Here is a 22791-nt window from a genome sequence, read left to right as displayed (position 1 = left end):
CGCCTCATTTTCACCATATTCTCTCATTCTGAAAATTCTCTCATACTGTAGAGGGAAAACATTAGTTCACAGATAATAGTTAGTTCAGTAGCTAGTTAACATTTCACACAGATTGCCAGGGTCCTGTAAGCAACTAACGCGTTATAACTTGAGGAACGGCAAGGAGTACCAATTAATACCATAGCGAATTGGTTAGGTTACTAACGTTAGCTCATCTGATGTTGTAACGTTAGCTAGCTAACGTAAACTCACCCCATTCCGTACAAATGTGCATAACCGCGACATTCAAACGAGGCTACAAAGAAAACTAATGGGACTGTGTTGACTTCAGAATCAGTGGTGTGAACTAGGTTTCTATTAAAGCGTTGATCGACATGGTAATGGCTCTATAGTATTGGAGAGAAAAAGAAAAAAACGACCCTCCGTTACATCGTGGCGTGTCATGTCGTAACGTACAACACGCATAAAGCAACTATTTCTGTCTTACAATCTCTCTCCACCAGGTGTAGCACTTCTCTCATCGTTTAAAAACAAGAAATGGACATTGACAGTGGTAAGGGGGATACCTAGTCATTTTTTGCATCATCATTGCATGCATCATCATTCTCAAAGCCGCTGTTTACTTCTAAGATCACTTTAGCACCGCCCTAAAAACCCGATTCAAATTCGACACAAACCTTCAAATAGGTATGTAATGACACATTATATAAACTCTTTATAGTGTTTTATTTACATTCTAGAAGCGATAAGGTGATAAGTTGGACAGATCGAGTGAAAAAAGCAATTTTCCCACCCGACATCTGTCCTTCTCACTAACACGCATTAGTTTCGCTTCCCTACTTAAAAAAAACAAAAAAGATCCGACGGGGCTCATTGCCTGCTTGAATTATGCAGAAACGGGCAGTGTTTAAGTCATGTAATTGATCATGTTGGAAAGGGGAGAAATTGTGCTTTACAATGGTATTGACATTACAGTTGATCTGGAAGTATTAGGTTTTTGGGGCGCTAAAATAAGGGCAATTGTACGGACCAAGGCGATGTACGAGTTTACGCTAGCTGTCTGACTTTATTAGCCAGCTAATTTTCACACAATAAACTCAATAATTTGATCAGCTAAGTTGGCTAATGTTTCTCAACATTTCTCTGGCTAGCAAACGGAGAATTCCATCCAGCTACTATAGCAAGATACTTAACAACGCTAACAATACTTGTTCCACCACACTTTCTCTCTCACCTCAAACTTTCCAAATGCCAGTTGTTTTTCGGTTAAAAATGCCAGTTGTTATTCGGTTACAGCTCATGAAGTACGCTTCATCACCCGGCTTCTCACCTATCTTTTCGTTATCGTTCAGGGGACGCGCTGCTGTAACTGGCAAACTGCCTCTGCACCCTACTGCTGTCTTTCAGAGCGCCCTGATTCTGTAAGCAGCAAATTGGTTGTCTCTTCTCTCTTCAGTCGCGTGCTGCATTCTGTTGTTATGTGAATGATTGGCTGAGCCTTGGACACTGACACAATTGCTCCAAACGCGCATCGCTCATTCGCTTACAAACGCGCATCGCTCATTCACTTACAAACGCGCATCGCTCATTCGCTTACAAACGCAAATCGCTCGTTCTCTTACAAACGCGCATCGCTCATTCGCTTACAAACGCGAATCGCTCGTTCTCTTACAGCCAGTAGTGATCCAAAGCTACCCCTCCCAAACTTTTCTCAGCTGATCTACACGATTCACGTAGGTCGCCGATTTTGGATTCAAAACGGCGAATTTTTTATTTATTTTTATTTTTATTTTACCGTTATTTTACCAGGTAAGTTGACTGAGAACACGTTCTCATTTGCAGCAACGACCTGGGGAATAGTTACAGGGGAGAGGAGGGGGATGAATGAGCCAATTGTAAACTGGGGATTATTAGGTGACCATGATGGTTTGAGGGCCAGATTGGGAATTTAGCCAGGACACCGGGGTTAACACCCCTACTCTTACGATAAGTGCCATGGGATCTTTAATGACCTCAGAGAGTCAGGACACCCGTTTAACGTCCCATCCGAAAGACGGCACCCTACACAGGGCAGTGTCCCCAATCACTGCCCTGGGGCATTGGGATATTTTTTAGACCAGAGGAAAGAGTGCCTCCTACTGGCCCTCCAACACCACTTCCAGCAGCATCTGGTCTCCCATCCAGGGACTGACCAGGACCAACCCTGCTTAGCTTCAGAAGCAAGCCAGCAGTGGTATGCAGGGTCGTATGCTGCTGGCGAATTTCACCAAAAGGTGACTAGTTTGCATCCCTGGTGTGTGTGTGCTTGCATGACCTGTGTATGTGTGCGTGTGTGTGTGCCCCGTGTATGTGTGTACTCACCCTAAAGGAGATCTCCAGGTTCTCTCCTCCCCAAATGTCCATACCTGCGTCATACGTCCCTATCTCCTGGAAATAATCTCTGTCTATAGAAAACAACCCACCGGCCATGGTAGGAGTCCTGGAGAGAGAGAGGAGGGGAGGGAGAGAGGGAGAGAGAGGGGAGAGAGAGAGAGGAGGGGAGGGAGGGAGAGAGAGGGGAGGGGAGTGGAGAGAGAGAGAGAGAGAGAGAGGGAGAGAGTGAGAGAGGGGAGGGGAGTGGAGAGAGAGAGAGAGAGAGAGAGAGAGAGGGAGGGGAGAGAGAGAGAGAGAGAGAGAGAGGGGAGGGGAGAGAGAGAGTGAGTGAGAGAGAGGGGAGAGAGAGAGAGGGAGGGGAGAGAGAGAGAGGGAGGGGAGAGAGAGAGAGATAGCGAGGGGGAGAGAAGAAAACAGTCACTCAAAATTACATTCTGGTTTCATGTTTGCGACAGAGATCACAAGTTTGTCAGTAAAGATGGTATCTTCAGTAAAGACCAGTAAAGATGGTATCTTCAGTAAAGATCAGTAAAGATGGTATCTTCAGTAAAGATCAGTAAAGATGGTATCTTCAGTAAAGATCAGTAAAGATGGTATCTTCAGTAAAGTTCAGTAAAGATGGTATCTTCAGTAAAGATCAGTAAAGATGGTATCTTCAGAGGCACAAAAACATCAAGTCGACCTCCAGAGATCGTTGTTTTTTCCTGTTTTTCCATCTCAATTCAATTCAATGTAAGGGCTTTATTGGCAGGGGAAACATATGTTAACATTGCCAAAGCAAGTCATCTCTCTCCCTGTCAGTCTCTCAGAAGGAGGGATATACAGTGGCAAGAACAAGTATGTGAACCCTTTGGAATTACCTGGATTTCTGCATAAATTGATCATAAATATTGGTCTGAGCTTCATCTCAGATCAAATCACTACAAGTCACTACAATGGACACAAACAGTGTGCTTAAACTAATAACACATACATGATTGTATTTTTCTTGTCTATATTGAATACATAATAAACATTCACAGTGTAGGTTGGGAAAAGTATGTGAACCCCTAGGCTAATGACTTCTCCAAAAGCTAACCTGGAGTCCAATCAATGAGATGAGATTAGAGATGTTGGTTAGAGTTGCCCTGCCCCATACAAAACACTAACAAAATTTGAGTTTGCTATTCACAAGAAGCATTGGCTGATGTGAACCATGCCTTGAACAAAAGAGATCTCAGAAGACCTAAGATTAAGAATTGTTGACTGCATAAATCTGGAAAGGGTTATAAAAGTATCTCTAAAAGCCTTGATGTTTATCAGTCCACAGTAAGACAAACTGTCTATAAATGGAGAAAGTTCGGCACTGTTGCTACTCTCCCTAGGAGTGGCCGTCCTGCAAAGATAACTGCAAGAGCACAGCACAGAATACTTAATGAGGTTAAGAAGAACCCTAGAATGTCAGCTAAAGACATATAGAAATCTCTGGAACATGCTAACATCTGTTGATGAGTCTACGATACATAAAACCTGCAAAGATGTCACAAGAATGGTGTTCATGGGAGAACACCATGAAAGATGCCACTGCTGTCCAAAATAAACATTTATGCATGTCTGAAGTTCGCAAAAGAGCACCTGGATGTTCCACAGCGCTACTGGCAAAATATTCTGTGGACAGATGAAACTACAGTTGAGTTGTTTGGAAGGAACACACAACACTATATGTGGAGAAAAAAAGGCACAGCACACCAACATCAAAACCTCAACTGTTAAGTATGGTGGAGGGAGCATCATGGTTTGGGGCTGCTTTGCTGCCTCAGGGTCCGGACAGCTTGCTATCATCGACGAAAAATGAATTCCCAAGTTTATCAAGACTTTTTGCAGGAGAATGAAAGGATATTTGTCACCAATTGAAGCTCAACAGAAGTTGGGTGGTGCAACAGGACAACGTAACAAAACACAGAAATAAATCAACAACAGAATGGCTTCAACAGAAGAAAATATGCCTTCTGGAGTGGCCCAGTCAGAGTCCTGACCTCAACCCGATTGAGATGCTGTGGCATGACCTCAATAGAGTGGTTCACACATACATCACAAGAATATTGCTGAACTGAAACAGCTTTGTAAAGAGGAATGGTCCAAAATTCCTCCTGACCGTTGTGCAGGTCTGATCCGCAACTACAGAACATGTTTCGTTGAAGTTATTGCTTCCAAAGGAGGGTCAGAAATCCAGGTAATTCCAAAGGGTTCACATACTTTCTTGCCACCATATGTCATTGAGCTAAAGACTTGTTTTCAAGATGTTGATCAGGAAGACAACAGGGAACATGGTGCCAGTGCCACATAGAACTACAAATAGAACAGCACACGTCCCCCTGGGGAAACATATTGTGGGAACACGATCTGAGCTGTGGAGCTGTGCACTGTGTGGGGAGTCACACACGTTCTGTTGTTGGCCAGCTGGGAACAGAAAAGTAGCAAAACACCTCTGCAGCGCGGGCAGGGAAACAGAAAAACACCTCTGCAGCGCGGGCAGGGAAACAGAAAAACACCTCTGCAGCGCGGGCAGGGAAACAGAAAAACACCTCTGCAGCGCGGGCAGGGAAACAGAAAAACACCTCTGCAGCGCGGGCAGGGAAACAGAAAAACACCTCTGCAGCGCGGGCAGGGAAACAGAAAAACACCTCTGCAGCGCGGGCAGGGAAACAGAAAAACACCTCATCAGAGCGGGCAGGGAAACAGAAAAACACCTCTGCAGCGCGGGCAGGGAAACAGAAAAACACCTCTGCAGCGCGGGCAGGGAAACAGAAAAACACCTCATCAGCGCGGGCAGGGAAACAGAAAAACACCTCATCAGCGCGGGCAGGGAAACAGAAAAACACCTCGGCAGCGCGGGCAGGGAAACAGAAAAACACCTCTGCAGCGCGGGCAGGGAAACAGAAAAACACCTCATCAGAGCGGGCAGGGAAACAGAAAAACACCTCTGCAGCGCGGGCAGGGAAACAGAAAAACCCCTCGGCAGCGCGGGCAGGGAAACAGAAAAACCCCTCGGCAGCGCGGGCAGGGAAACAGAAAAACACCTCTGCAGCGCACGCAGGGAAACAGAAAAACACCTCTGCAGCGCGGGCAGGGAAACAGAAAAATACCTCTGCAGCACGGGCAGGGAAACAGAAAAACACCTCTGCAGCGCGGGCAGGGAAACAGAAAAACACCTCATCAGCGCGGGCAGGGAAACAGAAAAACACCTCGGCAGCGCGGGCAGGGAAACAGAAAAACACCTCTGCAGCGCGGGCAGGGAAACAGAAAAACACCTCATCAGAGCGGGCAGGGAAACAGAAAAACACCTCTGCAGCGCGGGCAGGGAAACAGAAAAACCCCTCGGCAGCGCGGGCAGGGAAACAGAAAAACCCCTCGGCAGCGCGGGCAGGGAAACAGAAAAACACCTCTGCAGCGCACGCAGGGAAACAGAAAAACACCTCTGCAGCGCGGGCAGGGAAACAGAAAAATACCTCTGCAGCACGGGCAGGGAAACAGAAAAACACCTCTGCAGCGCACGCAGGGAAACAGAAAAACACCTCTGCAGCGCGGGCAGGGAAACAGAAAAACACCTCTGCAGCGCGGGCAGGGAAACAGAAAAACACCTCTGCAGCGCGGGCAGGGAAACAGAAAAACACCTCGGCAGCGCGGGCAGGGAAACAGAAAAACACCTCTGCAGCGCGGGCAGGGAAACAGAAAAACACCTCTGCAGCGCGGGCAGGGAAACAGAAAAACACCTCTGCAGCGCGGGCAGGGAAACAGAAAAACACCTCTGCAGCGCGGGCAGGGAAACAGAAAAACACCTCGGCAGCGCGGGCAGGGAAACAGAAAAACACCTCGGCGGATATTAGCTGGCTAAAGATAAACTCAATAACATGTTGTTTTACTGAAACGACTTTACCCAAGTCACCTCACGAATAGACTAGTCTCTTTCCCTGTGTTGTGATGGAAGCAGGGACTCTGACTGGAAACGGGACCTCTGAATGTGCCTCTGACAGTCCCAGTTGGACTGGTGGGGAACATGAACAGGAAGAGGTGATGAGGGACAAGCGAAAACAAACCCTGGGTTTTATTCCTGAATGTTCCCAGAGTTTCCCCATCCTCAACTACACAGGAACACAGCAACACAGCTACACCACACTGAGCTCATGTTATATAACTAAGTCCCAGCTATGCCACTATTACTAGTCTGTTACATTTATAATCAGTAGAGTGTTAGGAGCAGGGATGATATCCTCACTGACTGGAGCTAGAGAGAGTCTAGGTCCCAGTCTCTATGCCAACACTGTAGATGGGTAGTGTGTCCTACCTACCGGACGGGCAGAGTGCGGTCTCCCTTGCGGCGGTCCATCTCTCTCTGGGGTACAGGGTACCATCGGAAGTTCAGCTTCCAGTTGAAGCCTCCGTAGGTCATGTCAGAACCAGCCATGTACTCAAACGTGTCATCACTGATCACGTCGATGATGGGACACACCACCGTTTTCCTGCAACACATATTTACACACCGCCACATCAGAAGACCTTTAGATCCACAATGACAAAGTGTTGAGTAGATGCTTCAACTTGTGAGTCGTAATCATTTCAATCACTTCTAATATCCACAACATCTGCAGACCTCTACTGTGTTGACAACAGCAGTTACTATTGTCTGGTGATGTGTCCTAGTGGTTGAAGACCAGCATACTTGACTCATGTCTGCAGACCTCTACTGTGTTGACAACAGCAGTTACTATTGTCTGGTGATGTGTCCTAGTGGTTGAAGACCAGCATACTTGACTCATGTCTGCAGACCTCTACTGTGTTGACAACAGCAGTTACTATTGTCTGGTGATGTGTCCTAGTGGTTGAAGACCAGCATACTTGACTCATGTCTGCAGACCTCTACTGTGTTGACAACAGCAGTTACTATTGTCTGGTGATGTGTCCTAGTGGTTGAAGACCAGCATACTTGACTCATGTCTGCAGACCTCTACTGTGTTGACAACAGCAGTTACTATTGTCTGGTGATGTGTCCTAGTGGTTGAAGACCAGCATACTTGACTCATGTCTGCAGACCTCTACTGTGTTGACAACAGCAGTTACTATTGTCTGGTGATGTGTCCTAGTGGTTGAAGACCAGCATACTTGACTCATGCCTGCATGACTCATGCCACACACACACACACACACACACACACACACACACACACACACACACACACACACACACACACACACACACACACACACACACACACACACACACACTGACAGTCACTAGACAAACATCAATCAACAGTAGGTAGCTAGTTCCTTAAATTAAGTATCCTTTAATATACACATGGAAAACTCAAAACATGATTTTTTTATATGAATTAAGACATGCTAAATGTCTCTCTGTGACTTCTAGGATGATTTAACCCACTTAACCCCAACATTTATCCAAGTTTAAATGTTTTATTGATTCCAGTCATGAGAAACATACAATGGTAGAGTTTACATAGACCATGGGCTGAGCAACCCTTCCTCCATCCTCCCTCCATAAGAAGACGTACAGAGGGGTAGAAAGATAGATGCTGGAAAGTACGCTGGGAGAAAAATGTGTTCAGAAAATAACTAAATAATAGTTAAGAGGTAATTAGATAAGTAGACAAGTAGTGAATAGATGATGAATGGGCTCTAGACTTGGACTTGGACCAGAATCCCTCTAGTTTGGGGCACAGCCAACACGTGAATGAGAGAGGAAACTGACATCCAGAATCCCTCTAGTTTGGGGCACAGCCAACACATAAATGAGAGAGAAAACTGACGTCCAGAATCCCTCTAGTTTGGGGCACAGCCAACACGTGAATGAGAGAGAAAACTGACGTCCAGAATCCCTCTAGTTTGGGGCACAGCCAACACGTGAATGAGAGAGAAAACTGACGTCCAGAATCCCTCTAGTTTGGGGCACAGCCAACACGTGAATGAGAGAGAAAACTGACGTCCAGAATCCCTCTAGTTTGGGGCACAGCCAACACGTGAATGAGAGAGAAAACTGACGTCCAGAATCCCTCTAGTTTGGGGCACAGCCAACACGTGAATGAGAGAGAAAACTGAAGTCCAGAATCCCTCTAGTTTGGGGCACAGCCAACACGTGAATGAGAGAGAAAACTGACGTCCAGAATCCCTCTAGTTTGGGGTACAGCCAACACGTGAATGAGAGAGAAAACTGACGTCCAGAATCCCTCTAGTTTGGGGCACAGCCAACACGTGAATGAGAGAGAAAACTGACGTCCAGAATCCCTCTAGTTTGGGGCACAGCCAACACGTGAATGAGAGAGAAAACTGACGTCCAGAATCCCTCTAGTTTGGGGCACAGCCAACACGTGAATGAGAGAGAAAACTGACGTCCAGAATCCCTCTAGTTTGGGGCACAGCCAACACGTGAATGAGAGAGAAAACTGACGTCCAGAATCCCTCTAGTTTGGGGCACAGCCAACACGTGAATGAGAGAGAAAACTGACGTCCAGAATCCCTCTAGTTTGGGGCACAGCCAACACGTGAATGAGAGAGAAAACTGATGTCCAGAATCCCTCTAGTTTGGGGCACAGCCAACACATGAATGAGAGATGTATGACAGCTTCTGCACTTATCAACCCCAACATTTATCCAAGTTTTCACCATCATTGTAAAGCCATAGTTGCTTTGTTGCTTTGACAAAGTAATTTGTGAAGATTATTATTTATTTAATGTGAATAATGATTCATTTAAGGTAATGTCACACCCTGACCTTAGTTTTCTATGTTTTCTGTATTATTTTGGTCAGGTCAGGGTGTGACGAGGGTGGGTATGTGTGTTTTTGTCTTGGCTTTTTGTTTATCTATGGGGATTTTGTATGTCTAGGTAATGTAGGTCTATGGTGGCCTGAACTGGTTCCCAATCAGAGGCAGCTGTTTATCGTTGTCTCTGATTGGGGATCCTATTTAGGTTGCCATTTTCCATTTTGGGTTTGTGGGTAGTTGTCTATGTGTAGTTGCATGTCAGCACTAGTTGTTTATAGCTTCACGTTTGTTTTATTAGTTTGTTTAAGTGTTCTTCGTTTATTAAAAGAAGAATGTATTCTAATCACGCTGCGCATTGGTCTCCTCGTTATGACGAATGTGACAGAACTAGCCACCACCAAAGGACCAAGCAGCGGGGTAAGGAGGACTGGACATGGGAGGACATCCTGGATGGCAAGGGATCCTACACATGGGAGGAGATCCTGGCCGGAAAAGATCGCCTGCCATGGGAGCAGGTCGAGGCAGCTAGGAAAAGGGCCAAGGATTACACGGGAACACAGCTGGTAAAGAAGCCCGAGAGGCAGCCCCAAAACCTTTTGGGGGGGGGGGCACACGGGGAGTGTGGCAGAGTCAGGTTGGAGACCTGAGCCAAATCCCCGTGCTTACCGTGGCGAGCATGTGACTGGTCAGGCCCAGTGCTATGGGGTGATGCGCACGGTGTCTTGGCCGAGCATTCACAGGCCGGTGTGCTCGGTGCCAGCGTCCCGCATTTGCCGGGTGGAGACGGCCTCTAGACCGGAGCCTCCGGAGACGATACCCAGTCCGGAGCCTCCGGCGACGGTCCCCGGCCCGGGGTCTCCGGCGACGGTCCCCGGCCCGGGGTCTCCGGCGACGGTCCCCGGCCCGGGGTCTCCGGCGACGGTCCCCGGCCCGGGGCCTCCGGCGACGGTCCCCGGCCCGGGGTCTCCGGCGACGGTCCCCTGCCCGGGGTCTCCGGCGACGGTCCCCAGCCCGGGGTCTCCGGCGACGATCCACAGTCCAGAGCCTCCGGCGATGAGCCACGGTTCAGCTCAACAAAGGCGGAGGGACCAGGGTAAAGATGGGGGGCGGCGTCCAGAACCAGAGCCGCCACCGAGGGTAGATGCCCACCCGGACCCTCCCCTATAAGTTCAGGTTTGCGGACGGGAGTCCGCACCTTTGGGGGGGGGGGGGGGGGGGGTACTGTCACGCCCTGACCTTAGTTATCTATGTTTTCTGTATTATTTTGGTCAGGTCAGGGTGTGACGAGGGTCGGTACGTGTGTTTTTGTCTTGGCTTTTTGTTTATCTATGGGGATTTTGTATGTCTAGGTAATGTAGGTCTATGGTGGCCGGAATTGGTTCCCAATCAGAGACAGCTCTTTATCGTTGTCTCTGATTGGGGATCCTATTTAGGTTGCCATTTTCCATTTTGGGTTTGTGGGTAGTTGTCTATCTTTAGTTGCATGTCAGCACTAGTTGTTTATAGCTTCACGTTCGTTTTGTTAGTTTGTTTAAGTGTTCTTAGTTTATTAAAAGAAGAATGTATTCTAATCACGCTGTGCATTGGTCTCCTCGTTATGACGAACGTGACAGGTAAAACATTTGTTTTTAAATGGTCCTTCATTGTAAGGTCAACCCAGTTAAGTGAACTGAACTCTCGTTTTAACATGGTGAAACTATTCCTTTAAAAAACACAATTCTAAAGAAACATTGAACATCTAATAGTAAAATCCTGGTGTGAAAGCAGGTGAGCTGATTCTTTCCTGGTGTTCTGTGGTGGAAACGGAGCAGGTGCAGCGTAGCCCTGTTACCCAGAGGTACACAGACTAGACATGTTTAACAATGTCAATGTTTTAGTGAAGCTTGCATTCAATTTCCCCTCTCATTGCACACAACATGCTTCCATTCCCCCGTCACAAGGGAATTTATGGCTAATTTAAGATGATGTCGTCAACCCTGTTACGGTCAACCCTGTTACGGTCAACCCTGTTACGGTCAACCCTGTTACGGTCAACCCTGTTACGGTCAACCCTGTTACGGTCAACCCTGTTACTTTATTTGGCACTTACAACAGTATTATGTTATTTAACCTCTTGAGATGGAAAACTGTTTTTCATTCATTTGAACATGTGCTCTTTATGACAGAAGAATGTTAAATTAGGTGAACTAAAACCTTGTTTTTCTCCACCAAGTTACACTAGTACTGAAAATGCATCTAACTGGTGGAACGACCCGAGTCCTGCTGTCAGCTCAGCACATTTACAGCTGTAGCACGGAATACAATCTGACCTCTATCTCTCTCCCTCTCCCTCTGGTGTGTGTGTGTACCAGCCTGAGGACATAAGTAAACAGAGGCTTTGTAATTAAGCATCAAATAAAACACAAGGACAAGCCCCCTGCAGGCTCAACAAACTGTTACTCATTTATTTATTACACCCAGCGTGGGTGTGGGTGTGGTGTGTGTCTACGTGAGTGTGTGGGTGGAGTGTGTGTGTGATGTGAGTGTGTGTGTGGGTGTGTGGTGTGTGTGTGTGGTGTGCCTGTGGGTGTGTAACATACCTGTCTAGTTTGATGCGGGCCAGTAGAGGTTCCAGCCAGCCAATGGTGCACTCACAGTGAGCGTCTAGAAACGTGATCACCTACATGACAACCAACACTTTACTATTACAGAGAGACTACTGACAGCAGCTGCATCTGAGCAGCATTTCACAATGTATACACACACACAGGATTGGACCACACACACACACACACACACACCTGTCCGGTGGAGAGTGAGGCTCCTTTCAGTCGAGCTCTGATCAGTCCAGATCTCTGTTCCATCCTCACCACTCTGACTGGAACCTCCATCCTCCTGACATACTGCTCTAACGGCCGCTTCAGGAAGTCTACAGCATATACACACACACACGCATCAGACACACACATCAGAGACACACACACACACACACACACATCAGACACACGCATCAGACACACACATCAGAGACACACACACACACACACACACACGCGCATCAGACACACACATCAGACACACACATCAGACACACACATCAGAGACACACACACATACACACGCATCAGACACACACATCAGACACACACATCAGAGACACACATCAGAGACACACACACACACACGCGCATCAGACACACACATCAGAGACACACACACACACACACACACATCAGAGACACACACACACACACACACACACACACACACACAAATGCAAGCTCAAAAACATATACTTAGTGTACTACCAGACCCATAGATGGAATAAATCCATCATCTGTGTATATGTGTGTGTGTGTGTGTGTGTGTGTGTGTGTGTGTGTGTGTGTGTGTGTGTACACGTCTGTATACCTGATGGTGAGTATGGTGAGTGAAAAAGAGAGTGTGATCTCTGGTGTGGTCTGACTGGTAAGTGATATCTCCATCCCAGACAGCATGCTCTCAGAGCTAAAGCATACCATCTACCCACTATCCCATCCCTCTCTCCCTCCCTTCCCCCTCCTCCCTTTCATCCCTCTATCCCAGGGGGTCAATAGGGGAACAGAGGGGGGTTGGAGGGAGGCTGGGTGTAATCCCTGCTCCCGGGGTATTAGGGACCTAATAATCTGCCCCAAACAGGGATTAACAGCACTGGGCTGAGCGACAAGACACAGCACTCACACACACAGACACACACACAGACACAAACATGCAGTCACACAGAGACACGCAGTGACACACACATATTGTGCACACAGCCTTACACAGCACTTAGGAACAAGCCCAGATAAAGACAGACAGTGAGTGCATCTCAGCGTGTACCTCTCTCACTAGCATCGTCCACCAGTACTACCTCCTCCAATAGAGACTTGGGGGAGCGGTCGATGACAGAGCGGACGGTCCGCAGCAGAGTGGACCAGGCCTCATTGTGGAACACGATCACTACACTGGTACGAGGCAGATCGTCTGGATACAGCTTATTCTTACAGCTACGGAGGAGACAGAGAGAAAGGAGAGAAACTAGAAGTTAGAGACTACATATACAAGACCACACACACACACCAAGAACACACACACACACACACACACACACACACACACACACACACACACACAGAACACATACAGAACACATACACAGAGAACACACACACACACACACACACAGAGAACACACACACAGAGAGAACACGCACACACAGAGAACACACACACACACACAGAACACACACACAGAGAACAAACACACGTAGAGAACACACACACACAGAGAACAAACACACGTAGAGAACACACACACACAGAGAACAAACACACGTAGAGAACACACACACAGTGAACACACACACAGAGAACACACACACAGAGAACACACACACAGACACACACAGAACACACACACATAGAGAACACACACACACAGAGAACACACACACACACAGAGAACACACACACACAGAAGGGTCTTTCATGGTGAACTGCAGTAATGTGTCCTGTGGTTCTGGAACAAGCAGCACATCATTTCATCATTAATATACAGTACATGGTGCATATCGTCCCCAATAACTGCAGGACACAGCTGGAGCCACACGACAGATGGGGTGACATGGCCTTTGACATGAGTGGGTTTGAAAGATCAGGAAAATGAGCATCAAAGAGCATCATGCTCCCTCCCCCCTCAATCCTTCATGCTCCCTCCCTTACTCTCCCCCCCCCTCAATCCTTCATGCTCCCTCCCTTACTCTTTCTCCCTCCCTCCCTCAATCCTTCCTGCTCCCTCCCTTACTCTCCCCCCCCCCCCAATCCTTCATGCTCCCTCCCTTACTCTTTCTCCCTCCCCCCCTCAATCCTTCATGCTCCCTCCCTTACTCTTTCTGCTCCCTCCCTCACTCTCTCCCTCCCCCCTCAATCCTTCATGCTCCCTCCCTCACTCTTTCTCCCTCCCTCCCTCACTCCTTCCTGCTCCCTCCCTCACTCTTGCTCCCTCCCTCCCTCCCTCACTCCTTCCTGCTCCCTCCCTCACTCTTGCTCCCTCCCTCCCTCACTCCTTCCTGCTACCTCCCTCACTCTTGCTCCCTCCCTCCTTCACTCACTCCTTCCTGCTCCCTCCCTCACTCTTGCTCCCTCCCTCACTCACTCACTCCTTCCTGTTCCTTCCCTCACTCTTGCTCACTCCCTCACTCACTCCTTCCTTCTCCCTCCCTCCCTCCCTCCCTCCCTCCCTCCCTCCCCTCCCTCCCTCCCTCCCTCCCTCCCTCACTCTTGCTCCCTCCCTCCCTCCCTCCCTCACTCTTGCTCCCTCCCTCCCTCAACCCTTCCTGCTCACTCCCTCCCTCCTGCTCCCTCCTGCTCCCTCCCTCCCTCCTGCTGACTCCCTCCCTCCCTCCCTCCCTCCATATATTTGCAGAATGTTCCCTCTCTCCCCACCCCTCCCTCAGAGTGATGGAATGTAGCAGGGGAGGAGAGGTGAGAGAAGAGGTGAGGATTCCTGCCCTCCTCCAGCTGCTCTGTCTCTGGAACCTATTACCTCACACACACGCAATCGTGGTGTGTGTGTGTGTGTGTGTGTGTGTGTGTGTGTGTGTGTCTGTGTGTGTGTGTGTGTGTGTGTTTCTGCTCTTAGGGAGGGGGTAAAACAGTTCTGTCAGATTACTCACTTGTCCACACACACATCAACACACACCAACACACACCAACACAAACACACACTTACCTAACCCTGTGAGCTACTAGCATGACTTTCCAGACATGATCTATGCTCCGAGACAGACAGAAAACATGACGTCTATAACTCATCATCATCAAGAGTTGTGTGTGTGTGTGTGTGTGTGTGTGTGTGTGTGTGTGTGTGTGTGTGTGTGTGTGTGTGTGTGTGTGTGTGTGTGTGTGTGTGTGTGTGTGTGTGTGTGTGTGTGTGTGTGTGTGTGTGTGAGACGTATACATGGAGGAAGAGAGAGTAGACAAGTTGTGAAAGGAGCAACTGGGTGATAGTGTAATCAGCTGCAGGCTGAGGGTGAGGCAGTACATTGTGGGGGAGGTCAGTACATTGTGGGGGAGGTCAGTACATTGTGGGGGAGGTCAGTACATTGTGGGGGAGGTCAATACATTGTGGGGGAGGTCAGTACATTGTGGGGGAGGTCAGTACATTGTGGGTGGGTGAGGCAGTACATTGTGGGGGAGGTCAGTACATTGTGGGGGAGGTCAGTACATTGTGGGGGAGGTCAGTACATTGTGGGGGAGGTCAGTACATTGTGGGGGAGGTCAGTACATTGTGGGGGAGGTCAGTACATTGTGGGGGAGTTCAGTACATTGTGGGTGAGGCCAGTACATTGTGGGGGAGGTCAGTACATTGTGGGGGAGGTCAGTACATTGTGGGTGGGTGAGGCAGTACATTGTGGGGGAGATCAGTACATTGTGGGGGAGGTCAGTACATTGTGGGGGAGGTCAGTATATTGTGGGTGGGTGAGGCAGTACATTGTGGGGGAGGTCAGTACATTGTGGGGGAGGTCAGTACATTGTGGGGGAGGTCAGTACATTGTGGGGGAGGTCAATACATTGTGGGGGAGGTCAGTACATTGTGGGGGAGGTCAGTACATTGTGGGTGGGTGAGGCAGTACATTGTGGGGGAGGTCAGTACATTGTGGGGGAGGTCAGTACATTGTGGGGGAGGTCAGTATATTGTGGGTGGGTGAGGCAGTACATTGTGGGGGAGGTCAGTACATTGTGGGTGGGTGAGGCAGTACATTGTGGGGGAGGTCAGTACATTGTGGGGGAGGCCAGTACATTGTGGGGGAGGTCAGTACATTGTGGGGGAGGTCAGTACATTGTGGGTGGGTGAGGCAGTACATTGTGGGGGAGGTCAGTACATTGTGGGTGGGTGAGGCAGTACATTGTGGGGGAGGTCAGTACATTGTGGGGGAGGTCAGTACATTGTGGGGGAGGTCAGTACATTGTGGGGGAGGTCAGTACATTGTGGGGGAGGTCAGTACATTGTGGGGGAGGTCAGTACATTGTGGGGGAGTTCAGTACATTGTGGGTGAGGCCAGTACATTGTGGGGGAGGTCAGTACATTGTGGGGGAGGTCAGTACATTGTGGGTGGGTGAGGCAGTACATTGTGGGGGAGATCAGTACATTGTGGGGGAGGTCAGTACATTGTGGGGGAGGTCAGTACATTGTGGGGGAGGTCAGTACATTGTGGGGGAGGTCAGTACATTGTGGGGGAGGTCAGTACATTGTGGGGGAGGCCAGTACATTATGGGGGAGGCCAGTACATTGTGGGGGAGGTCAGTACATTGTGGGGGAGGTCAGTACATTGTGGGGGAGGTCAGTACATTGTGGGGGAGATCAGTACATTGTGGGGGAGGTCAGTACATTGTGGGGGAGGTCAGTACATTGTCGGGGAGGTCAGTACATTGTTGGGGAGGTCAGTACATTGTGGGGGAGGTCAGTACATTGTGGGGGAGGTCAGTACATTGTGGGGGAGGTCAGTACATTGTGGGTGGGGGAGGCAGTACATTGTGGGGGAGGTCAGTACATTGTGGGTGGGTGAGGCAGTACATTGTGGGGGAGGTCAGTACATTGTGGGGGAGGTCAGTACATTGTGGGGGAGGTCAGTACATTGTGGGGGAGGTCAGTACATTGTGGGTGGGTGAGGCAGTACATTGTGGGGGAGGTCAGTACATTGTGGGGGAGGTCAGTACATTGTGGGGGAGGTCAGTACATTGTGGGGGAGGTCAGTACATTGTGGGTGAGGCAGTACATTGTGGGGGAGGTCAGTACATTGTGGGGGAGGTCAGTACATTGTGGGGGAGGTCAGTACATTGTGGGTGAGGCCAGTACATTGTGGGGGAGGTCAGTACATTGTGGGTGGGTGAGGCAGTACATTGTGGGGGAGGTCAGTACATTGTGGGGGAGGTCAGTACATTGTGGGGGAGGTCAGTACATTGTGGGGGAGGTCAGTACATTGTGGGGGAGGTCAGTACATTGTGGGGGAGGTCAGTACATTGTGGGGGAGGTCAGTACATTGTGGGGGAGGCCAGTACATTATGGGGGAGGCCAGTACATTGTGGGGGAGGTCAGTACATTGTGGGGGAGGTCAGTACATTGTGGGGGAGGTCAGTACATTGTGGGGGAGATCAGTACATTGTGGGGGAGGTCAGTACATTGTGGGGGAGGTCAGTACATTGTCGGGGAGGTCAGTACATTGTTGGGGAGGTCAGTACATTGTGGGGGAGGTCAGTACATTGTGGGGGAGGTCAGTACATTGTGGGGGAGGTCAGTACATTGTGGGGGAGGTCAGTACATTGTGGGGGAGGTCAGTACATTGTGGGGGAGGTCAGTACATTGTGGGGGAGGTCAGTACATTGTGGGGGAGATCAGTACATTGTGGGGGAGGTCAGTACATTGTGGGGGAGGTCAGTACATTGTCGGGGAGGTCAGTACATTGTTGGGGAGGTCAGTACATTGTGGGTGAGGCAGCACATTGTGGGTGAGGCAGTACATTGTGGGTGGGTGAGGCAGTACATTGTGGGTGGGTGAGGCAGTACATTGTGGGGGAGGCAGTACATTGTGGGTGGGTGAGGCAGTACATTGTGGGTGGGTGAGGCAGTACATTGTGGGGGAGGTCAGTACATTGTGGGGGAGGTCAGTACATTGTGGGGGAGATCAGTACATTGTGGGGGAGGTCAGTACATTGTGGGGGAGGTCAGTACATTGTGGGGGAGGTCAGTACATTGTGGGGGAGATCAGTACGGGCTGCACACTGGTTCTGATTAAACACGGGGAACTCTGGAGCACACACACACACACACACACACACACACACACACACACACACACACACACACACACACACACACACACACACACACACACACACACACACACACACACACACACACACACACACACACACACTATACAGCAGTGTCCTACTGACCTGATTTAATGTGTTGTCTCTGATTTCTCACCACTCCCACCCCACCCAGACCAGCCCCAGACCAGCTCCACTCCCACCCAAACCAGCCCCAGACCAGCTCCACTCCCACCCCACCCAGACCAGCTCCACTCCCACCCAAACCAGCCCCAGACCAGCTCCACTCCCACCCAGACCAGCCCCAGACCAGCTCCACTCCCACCCAGACCAGCCCCAGACCAGCTCCACTCCCACCCAGACCAGCCCCAGACCAGCTCCACTCCCACCCCACCCAGACCAGCCCCAGACCAGCTCCACTCCCACCCAAACCAGCCCCACTCCCACCCAAACCAGCCCCAGACCAGCTCCACCCCACCCAGACCAGCCCCAGACCAGCTCCACTCCCACCCAAACCAGCCCCAGACCAGCTCCACCCCACCCAAACCAGCCCCAGACCAGCTCCACCCCACCCAAACCAGCCCCAGACCAGCTCCACCCCACCCAAACCAGCCCCAGACCAGCTCCAGGCCAGCCCCACCCAGACCAGCTCCACTCCCACCCCACCCAGACCAGCCCCAGACCAGCTCCACTCCCACCCAAACCAGCCCCACTCCCACCCAAACCAGCCCCAGACCAGCTCCACCCCACCCAGACCAGCCCCAGACCAGCTCCACTCCCACCCAAACCAGCCCCAGACCAGCTCCACCCCACCCAAACCAGCCCCAGACCAGCTCCACCCCACCCAAACCAGCCCCAGACCAGCTCCACCCCACCCAAACCAGCCCCAGACCAGCTCCAGGCCAGCCCCACCCGGACCAGCTCAGGCCCCACCCAGCTCCAGCCCCACCCAGCTCCAGGCCAGCCCAGCTCCAGCCCCAGCCCACTTTGACCAGCTCCCGACCAGCTCCAGACTCCACCCAGCAAAGCTCCAGCCCAGCTCCACTTCCACCCAGCTCCAGCCCCACCCAGTTTCACCCCAGCCCAGCCCCACCCCTATCCAGCACAGTTCCACCCCTACCCAGTCCAGCTCCACCCCCAACCAGCCCAGCTCCACCCTCACCCAGCCCCACCCCTATCCAGCCCAGGTTCACCCCCACACCCACCCAGCTCCAGCCCCACCCCTATCCAGCCCAGCTCCACCCCCACCCAGCCCCACCCCAGCCCCACCCCTTTCCAGCCCAGCTCCACCCCCACCCAGCCCAGCCCCACCCCTTTCCAGCCCAGCTTCACCCCCACCCAGCCCCACCCCTTTCCAGCCCAGCTTCACCCCCACCCAGCCCCACCCAGCCCAACTCCAGCCCAGTCACTGCTGCTATTGACTGAGTCTTATCTGTTAATTGGAAAAGCAGGTGGAGGGAGACGAGCCTGGGACAAAACACTCTCAGTAATCAACTAAAGCTCAGAAAGAGAAACACATTTCACACATCAATGTGCACTGTCTGACTCCAGGCAAGGCTGTGTGTGTGTGTGTGTTAGGCTTGGGCGGTATCCAGGTGTTCGTCATCCCAACCTCCTCTCATCCCAATATTTACGGTATAACTGGCACAGCACACAAGGGGGCACTAAAAACGCAAGAAAAGCCCATTGGGCCTCTAATACCAGAATGCTAACAAAATTCGCACAAACTAATAGCTATATCACATAGATGCTGTTAGCTAAACGCTAATGAGCGAAAACGAACATAAACTAAATGCAAATCCTTCTCATAAAGTTACACAAGCATAGCTAGAGGAGCAGAGGGGCAGAGGAGCAGAGGGGCAGAGGAGCAGAGGGGCTGAGGAGCAGAGGGGCAGAGGGGCTGAGGAACAGAGAGGCTGAGGGGCTGAGGGGCTGAGGAGCAGAGAGGCTGAGGAGCAGAGAGGCTGAGGAGCAGAGGGGCAGAGAAGCAGAGGGGCTGAGGAGCAGAGGAGCAGAGGGACTGAGGAAAAGAGGAGCAGAGGGGCAGAGGAGCAGAGGAGCAGAGAAGCAGAGGGTCAGAGGGGCTGAGGAGCAGAGGAGTAGAGGAGCAGAGGAGTAGAGGGGCAGAGGGGCAGAGGGGCAGAGGAGCAGAGGGGCAGAGGAGCAGAGGGGCAGAGGAGCAGAGGGGCAGAGGGGCAGAGGAGTAGAGGAGTAGAGGAGCAGAGGAGCAGAGGAGCAGAGGGGCAGAGGAGTAGAGGGGCAGAGGAGCAGAGGGGCAGAGGAGCAGAGGTGCAGAGGGGCAGAGGAGCAGAGGAGTAGAGGGGCAGAGGACTAGAGGGGCAGAGGAGCAGAGGAGTAGAGGAGTAGAGGGGCAGAGGAGTAGAGGGGCAGAGGGGCTGAGGGGCAGAGGAGCAAAGGGGCTGAGGGGCAGAGGAGTAGAGGGGCAGAGGAGCTGAGGAGTAGAGGGGCAGAGGAGCAGAGGAGTAGAGGAGTAGAGGGGCAGAGGGGCTGAGGGGCTGAGGGGCAGAGGAGCAGAGGAGCAGAGGGGCAGAGGGGCAGAGGGGCAGAGGAGCAGAGGAGCAGAGGAGTAGAGGAGCAGAGGGGCAGAGGAGCAGAGGAGTAGAGGGGCAGAGGACTAGAGGGGCAGAGGAGCAGAGGAAGAGAGGAGTAGAGGGGCAGAGGAGCTGAGGGGCAGAGGAGCAGAGGATCAGAGGGGCAGAGGAGCAGAGGAGTAGAGGAGCAGAGGGGCAGAGGAACAGAGGAGCAGAGGGGCTGAGGGGCAGAGAAGCAGAGGAGTAGAGGAGCAGAGGAGCAGAGGAGTAGAGGAGCAGAGGAGTAGAGGAGCAGAGGGGCAGAGAAGCAGAGGGGCAGAGGGGCAGAGGAGCAGAGGAGTAGAGGAGCAGAGGGGCTGAGGAGCAGAGGAGCAGAGGAGTAGAGGAGTAGAGGGGCAGAGGAGCTGAGGAGTAGAGGGGCAGAGGAGCAGAGGAGCAGAGGGGCAGTAGAGCAGAGGGGCAGAGGAGCAGAGGAGCAGAGGAGTAGAGGAGCAGAGGAGCAGAGGAGTAGAGGAGCAGAGGAGCAGAGGGGCTGAGGGGCAGAGAAGCAGAGGAGTAGAGGAGCAGAGGAGCAGAGGAGTAGAGGAGCAGAGGAGTAGAGGAGCAGAGGGGCAGAGAAGCAGAGGGGCAGAGGGGCAGAGGAGCAGAGGAGTAGAGGAGCAGAGGGGCTGAGGAGCAGAGGAGCAGAGGAGTAGAGGAGTAGAGGGGCAGAGGAGCTGAGGAGTAGAGGGGCAGAGGAGCAGAGGAGCAGAGGGGCAGTAGAGCAGAGGGGCAGAGGAGCAGAGGAGCAGAGGAGTAGAGGAGCAGAGGAGCAGAGGAGTAGAGGAGCAGAGGAGTAGAGGAGCAGAGGGGCTGAGGGGCAGAGAAGCAGAGGAGTAGAGGAGCAGAGGAGCAGAGGGGCAGAGGAGTAGAGGGGCAGAGGAGCAGAGGGGCTGAGGAGCAGAGGGGCAGAGGAGCAGAGGGGCAGAGGAGCAGAGGAGCAGAGGAGTAGAGGAGCAGAGGAGCAGAGGAGTAGAGGAGGAGAGGGGCAGAGGAGTAGAGGGGCAGAGGAGCAGAGGGGCAGAGAAGCAGAGGGGCAGAGGAGCAGAGGGGCTGAGGAGCAGAGGGGCTGAGGAGCAGAGGGGCTGAGGAGCAGAGGGGCAGAGGAGCAGAGGGGCTGAGGAGCAGAGGGGCTGAGGAGCAGAGGGGCAGAGGAGCAGAGGAGCAGAGGGGCTGAGGAGCAGAGGGGCTGAGGAGCAGAGGAGCAGAGGAGTAGAGGAGCAGAGGAGTAGAGGAGCAGAGGAGCAGAGGGGCAGAGAAGCAGAGGGGCAGAGGGGCAGAGGGGCAGAGAAGCAGAGGAGTAGAGGAGCAGAGGAGTAGAGGAGCAGAGGAGCAGAGGGGCAGAGAATCAGAGGGGCAGAGGAGCAGAGGGGCTGAGGGGCAGAGAAGCAGAGGGGCAGAGGGGCTGAGGGGCAGAGGAGCTGAGGGGCAGAGGAGCTGAGGGGCAGAGGAGCTGAGGGGCAGAGGAGCAGAGGGGCAGAGGAGCTGAGGGGCTGAGGAGCTGAGGGGCAGAGGAGCTGAGGGGCAGAGGAGCAGAGGAGTAGAGGAGCAGAGGAGCAGAGGGGCAGACATAATCTATAACGATTCATCTATAACGAGTCATCTTTAACTAATCGTCAATAACAAACTAGATAATAACAGATATTTGTCTAACATCTATATCTAATGACCTATAACTAATCATCTGTAACTAACTAACAAACCATAACAATAACTAATAACCATCAATAACAACCTAATACCAAATCACTGCAATTATCTATATTATATTATAAACTGGTTGGTTCAGGCCCCGAATGCTGATTGGCTGACAGCCGTGGTATATCAGACCGTATACCACGGGTATGACAAAACATGTATTTTTACTGCTCTAATTCCGTTGGTAACCAGTTTGTAATATCAATAAGGCACCTTGGGGGTTGTGGCATAAGGCCAACATAGCACAGCTTTATTAAAGATATGTTATTAGTCTGTTGTAGGTGATTAGCTCTAGACTATAGAGGATCTGCTGTTGGCTGTAACACGGACAATACAGCTGGATTACTAGACTCACCCCTCCAGGCGGACGTCAGGCAGGGTTCTGTTGAAAGCGATCATCTCCGAGGCCATCAGGTTAAACTGGTTGATCTTAAACATCTCCTTCATCTTCTCCTGGTTGTCTTTAGAAATCACCACAGGTTTACCTCCTTCTCCTGGACCCTCCCTGGTACGCACTACTGTATCTACAACACCACAGAG

General features: G+C 51.4%; 1 protein-coding gene across 4 annotated transcripts in view; it reads right to left on the bottom strand.

The window, feature by feature from the left end:
* The window catches only part of galnt1 (UDP-N-acetyl-alpha-D-galactosamine:polypeptide N-acetylgalactosaminyltransferase 1), a 105831-nt gene that overhangs the window by 20243 nt on the left and 62797 nt on the right, over positions 1–22791 (bottom strand). For all 4 annotated transcript variants that reach the window (XR_008759849.1, XR_008759850.1, XM_055924874.1 and 1 more), the window contains 6 exons: positions 22607–22775; positions 12972–13138; positions 11912–12039; positions 11711–11790; positions 6702–6872; positions 2362–2479 (listed from right to left, as the gene is read on the bottom strand). Coding sequence is in view for 2 of the 4 variants with exons in the window: in XM_055924874.1 (XP_055780849.1) it covers positions 2362–2479; positions 6702–6872; positions 11711–11790; positions 11912–12039; positions 12972–13138; positions 22607–22775 (833 nt within the window). In the remaining 2 variants the exon portion in view is untranslated. The remainder of the gene's footprint in view (positions 1–2361; positions 2480–6701; positions 6873–11710; positions 11791–11911; positions 12040–12971; positions 13139–22606; positions 22776–22791) is intronic.

The sequence above is a fragment of the Salvelinus fontinalis genome, chromosome 6 (assembly GCF_029448725.1).
Source record: "Salvelinus fontinalis isolate EN_2023a chromosome 6, ASM2944872v1, whole genome shotgun sequence".
In the NCBI taxonomy this organism is placed as follows: Eukaryota; Metazoa; Chordata; class Actinopteri; order Salmoniformes; family Salmonidae; genus Salvelinus; species Salvelinus fontinalis.
The sequence above is the reverse complement of the archived record's forward strand: the minus strand, read 5'-3'. Positions and strand labels throughout refer to the sequence as shown.